Source organism: Paroedura picta, chromosome 8 (genome assembly GCF_049243985.1).
Source record: "Paroedura picta isolate Pp20150507F chromosome 8, Ppicta_v3.0, whole genome shotgun sequence".
In the NCBI taxonomy this organism is placed as follows: Eukaryota; Metazoa; Chordata; class Lepidosauria; order Squamata; family Gekkonidae; genus Paroedura; species Paroedura picta.
This window is the reverse complement of record NC_135376.1, coordinates 7,907,225-7,912,598: the sequence shown is the minus strand read 5'-3', so window position 1 is coordinate 7,912,598 and position 5,374 is coordinate 7,907,225. Positions and strand designations below refer to the sequence as shown.

Below are 5,374 nucleotides of genomic sequence, written 5' to 3'. Positions count from 1 at the left end.
TTATGTCTGGATTTGACTTTGGGGGGGGCTTTTAGAATTAGAACTCTTGCACACTGCCTATGTAACTTTAGGGAAATTACTTCTAACAGTCGGGAATTACTGAGTTTTCCAGGCGTCAGCCGGAAGCCAACCTTTATTAAAGATGCCACGTTTTGACCTCAAGGGCTAGCAAACCTTAAAAGATTTGAAATTTGCTGGCAAGTTAATTAGCCATTAGCACCCGTTGCATTCCTGGATGCAATGGGCTTTCAGCCTAGTTTTATACAATTGCAATAATCGCTATGTGACTTGAGGGAATCTCACTCCTACAGTGGCTTGCAAATGTGTGAACACACCTCAGTGTTTGTCCTGTTTTGTTGCATCACAACCTGGAAGTAAGCGGAGTTGGGGTGGGAGCTAGTGCCCTTTAATTCTCACCACAAGCCTACCACTTGGAAGGTGCAAAAGATTGTTTACTGTTACACAAACAGTACTCAAGATAAGAAAAAAACAGACGGCATGACCCAGCATAACCCAACAAAACAGGACAAACACTGAAAAGGGATCAATACTTTTGCAAGCCACTGTACATAGAAATCCCTTTAAGGTCACAGAATATTCGGACATGGTGGTAAACGGAAAACTTTTTTGAGCTGAGCTGTAAGGAAACAAAGGTGTGAGAGTGAGGACTACTCCCAGGAAAGGTTTCTTGGGGTCCCACGAAGATAAATTCAGGTGGGTAGCTTTGTTGGTCTGAAGCAGCAGAACAAAGTTTGGATCTATTGCAGGGGTAGTCAACCTGTGGTCCTCCAGATGTCCATGGACTACAATTCCCATGAGCCCCTGCCAGCATAGGTTGACTCTAGTGGACACCTTGAAAACCATTTTAAAAATTCTAGATATAAGTTTTCATGTGCATGCACACTTCTCCAGATTTCACGGTTCACTCCTGGGAGAAAAATACTGTGTAAGGTCTACATTCCCGGGAAAGGACTGTGTTTAATTCATTTAGCCGCTAAACTGCAGAATTCTTACTCGAAGAAAAAAGCTGTTTCTGCCCAGTCAGTGTTATAAGTTCTCACGTCAAGGGTGCCAGGTCAAAGAGATGCAACCTACAGATTAACCGCCGTGTGGATTCCTGCACTGTGGCTCTGATTGTCAACACAATGTGGAAACTCTTTCTACTGCCTTGCCAGTATACAAAATTGTGAGGTGTCGGGTTTCCAAGAAGGCTTTCCTTTCCTTTTGTGAAAGAGCATCTGGGCAGGCAGCCAAGAACTGAGGATTGGGAGAATGGGTTCACTGTTGTTCATAGCAGAAGTGTTTCCAGGGTTGGCCACTGGCCACGTTGGCCTGGGCGACCAGCAACTTCCAGTAAGGGATGAAACAAGGGCGGTGCATCCCGCCAAGACCATGAACGAAATGTAGGGGTGTGGTCAAGTGTGGTGACATGCAACCTTTTTCCATCCCTGGTTCCGAGACGTCTTTAGGCCTAGGTTTGGTGACCCACAGCAGCTCAGTGGTAGAGCATCTCCTTGGCAGGCAGAATGTCCCAGGTTCAATCCCCAGAATCTCCAGCAAAAGTGACAAGCAGTAGGAGATAGAATCATAGAGTTGGAAGGGACCTCCTGGGTCATCTAGTCCAACCCCCTGCACTATGCAGGACACTCACAACCCTCTCGCTCATCCACTGTCACCTGCCACCCCCTTGAACCTTCACAGTATCAGCCTCTCCGTCAGATGGCTCTCCAGCCTCTGTTTAAAAACCTCCAAAGTTGGAGAACCCACCACCTCCCGAGGAAGCCTGTTCCACTGAGAAACTGCTCTCACTGTCAGGAACTTCTTCCGGATGTTCAGACGGAATGTCTTTTGAATTAATTTCATCCCATTGGTTCTGGTCCGTCCCTCTGGGGATGTTCTCCCTAAAGCTTACACTTTCAGGATCTATTACGATTTTACAGCTGTTTCCTATCAGTGCGACTCCCAGGTCTTTCATCGGCTAGTCCTGGGAATGATAGCATGATGAAAATTCTCTAATGCATATCTGTCCTTTGGTCGTCGCCGTTTTTAGAGGATAGCGACCAGTGGTTTTCCAGGAGACAGACTGACGAGAACTATTTTAGTACAGATAAACCTGTAATAAAGTAAAACACTTTCCCCTTTGACACTGAAACAACTACAATTCTAAACTGTTTTGAAATTTATCGCGTAACACGATAGACCAGGACATTACAGCAGCTCCTTTTACAAGAAGGCAGTAATTTACTTGGCGTTTGACTCCTAATGGCTCAAGAACAGCCAGTGATACACCGGGGTTTAGAAATCGAGACCCCTGTTGTAGAAGGTACTAATACATTTCACAAAACGCCTAGGAAAGCGTTGTGCATCCCAGCTCTAAGTCTTCTGGTGTCTGTAAACGATCAGCATTAATCTTCTGCCTGGAGCAACACCGGATTGTCGTCGTTTCTGCTTCAACAACCCAGGGTTTAATGCCAGAGGCGTCTTCCTTACCTCCTCCTGGTGGAAAGGTTCTCTTCGCTCTCGCCCAACACCAAAACCCTGCTGGAGCCTCCTTGACTCGCTTCGTGCATCACTTCGATCTAGGGAAAGAAAACGCACACGAGAGTTCTGCCGTAAATGAGATTTTCTGTCAAGCAAGGCTATGGACCGGGATAGCCCAGACTAGCCCAATCGTGTCACATAGAATCATAGAATGATAGAGTTGGAAGGGTCCTCCTGGGTCATCTAGTCCAACCCCCTGCACTATGTAGGACACTCACAACCCTATCGCTCATCCACTGTAACCTGCCACCACCTTGAGCTTTCACAGAATCAGCCTCTCCATCAGATGGCTATCCAGCCTCTGCTTAAAAATCTCCAAAGATGGAGAACCCACAACCTCCCGAGGAAGCCTGTTCCACTGAGGAACTGCTCTAACTGTCAGGAGCTTCTTCCGGATGTTTAAATAGAATTTCATTTGCATTAATCTCATCCTTGGTTCTGGTCTGTCCCTCCAGGGCAAGAGAGAACAACTCTGCTCCATCCTCCATATGGCAGCCTTTTAAATACTTGAAGATGGTTATCAAATCTCCTTTCAATCATCTCCTCTCCAGGCTAAGCAGACCAAGCTCCCCCAACGTTTCCTCCTGTCTCCAACTTGCCCATCTCTTGAAGCCACTTTCATAGCTCTGACGTGTGAATTAATGTGAAACAGATCACAATATGCAATTACTCGTTCTGCAGCGGGTTGGGCCAGATTAACCTGGAAGCCTCTTCCAACTCTGCGATTCTACACACTGGTGGTTTGTTTTTCGGCGAACTCTTCCTCTACGGAGTCTTGGCTAAACAGATGGCATCCTCCTTTTCTACTGGTCGAAGGGTGGGAACTAAATCGGCACAACTGGGGTTCTGGTAGCAAAAAAAAGGTCCTCACCCCCATTGCCTGGGCCCAGTGGGGAGTTCCCCGTGCCTAGCTTTAATCTCCATCCTTCAAGAAATTGAGGAGTAGAAGAAGAAAACAACGGCCTCCATTGTGACTCTCAAGCAAAAGTGGATTGGGGGAGAGATTTTGATAGGGTTGCCAACCTCCAGGTAGTGACTGGAGAGCTCTTGGAATTACAACTAGACATCAGCCGACAGAGACCAGTTCCCCCGAAGAAAACGGCTACCCCTCCTCCTATTTCCCTCTGAGGCTGCAGATCCCTGCTGTGTGAGAGCTGCCCCCCCTGGTGAGTTCCCTTCCTGGGGGCCTCCGGCCTGCAGCCATTCCAGGTCCTGGGGTTTAGGGAGAGGCCATCTGCAGAGTCCTTCTACCCTCCCCCCCCCCAATCTAGTGCCTGTTGTATTCCTGAAAGCAACAAGGCTTGACCCCTGGTTTATTTATAATTTGATTTTTAAACTAACCCTCCCTATGAGTGGGCTCAGGCCAGTTTACAGTAATTTAAAACATGATTAAAACAAAACACAGTTAAATTAAATTTCCTCCTTCCCCTACCCTCCCGCTCTCCCTTACTACCTTCCACGTTGTTCACCGGACTGGCAACATTAGATGGGATAAATAAATAATTTCTCCAGTGACTTTATGAAGTCTCTCTTTAAAATATGTCATGAGGCTCAGATTTGGGGCCGGATTAGGAAATCTTCGCAGGCAATTTTAAGAACCCTAGAAAACTCTGCATGGCGGGACAGACGACCATGACCGCTTGGGGCTTTCTCCTCCCAAGGCTGTCGCCCAGAGGAGGAGTAACGATGGAGATTCCTTACCTTAATCCCACTCTTGCTCTTCTTGATGTTCTTCTTCTTTGATAACTCTGCGTCGGAGACAGATTTGGGGGGACTGGACATTTCTAGCGATCTCCTGTTGGTAGCTGAAACAGACACAAAGGGTGCCCCACGTAAACATCAGCCAATGCTGGACCTCGAAGTAAAGTCCAAGTACAAACTAGCTGAGAATGGAGTCACTTTTAAGGGCGATAGAGATTTATGCCGAATGCCAAGCCATTACAGAAACGGGGCTCCATTCGGATTCGCTGACACTTAATGAGACTTTACCCTGATTTGGCTTGCTCGGTCTCATTGAATCTAGGAAGCTAAGCAGGGTCAGCCCTGGTTAGTATTTGGAAGGAATTCCACCAAAGAATGCCAGGGTCATGACATGGAGGTGGGCAAGGGCAAACCGCCTCTGAACATCTCTTGCCCCGGAAACCCTACAGCAGTGGTCCCCAACCTTCTTATCACCGGGGACCACTCAACACTTGGCAATTTTACTGAGGCCCACTGCTCTAATGCTCTCTGACTCTGGTCGCTATGGTAATGTCTAAACATCCCTTCAAAATAAGATACAGACAGTTTAATCATGTTATATTGGAAAACTACAAGATTTATGTTATTATGGAAATGTATTATTAATAAAGTTACTAATAAAGAAAAGAAAAAAGATACAGGCACGCCACAACAATGAACATAAGGAACATTTTATTTTCATGGAAATTTTAACTCATGACAATGACAAATCAACGAGAACCCTGAGCTTGTTTCTCTGCAACGAGATAGTCCCATCTGGGAGTGATGGGAGACAAGGACACCCGAAGTGTGTTGTAAAGGGCCGGGGGAGGGGGGGAGAAGGCGTCCTTCGCGGCCCACCTCCAGTTAGTCGACGGAAGACATGTGGTCCGCGGCCCACAGGTTGGGGATCGTTACCCTACGGGATCCTACTTTTTGTAAGAGGGTAAGATCATAGAATCACAGAATCATAGAATTGTAAGGGACCTCCTGGGTCATCTAGTCCAATCCCCTGTACCATGCAGGACGCCCACAACTTTATTGCTCATCCACTGTCACCTGCCACAAATTCATAAAGGGGATTTGGTCATGGCAGCAACATGGAACATCCATG

General features: G+C 46.9%; 1 protein-coding gene across 11 annotated transcripts in view; it reads right to left on the bottom strand.

Annotated features, from left to right (window-relative positions):
* Positions 1-5,374, bottom strand: part of MCF2L2 (MCF.2 cell line derived transforming sequence-like 2) — a 205,670-nt gene that overhangs the window by 101,864 nt on the left and 98,432 nt on the right. For all 11 annotated transcript variants that reach the window (XM_077348267.1, XM_077348266.1, XM_077348274.1 and 8 more), the window contains 2 exons: positions 4,243-4,346; positions 2,491-2,579 (listed from right to left, as the gene is read on the bottom strand). In XM_077348267.1, coding sequence (XP_077204382.1) covers positions 2,491-2,579; positions 4,243-4,346 — 193 coding nt within the window. The remainder of the gene's footprint in view (positions 1-2,490; positions 2,580-4,242; positions 4,347-5,374) is intronic.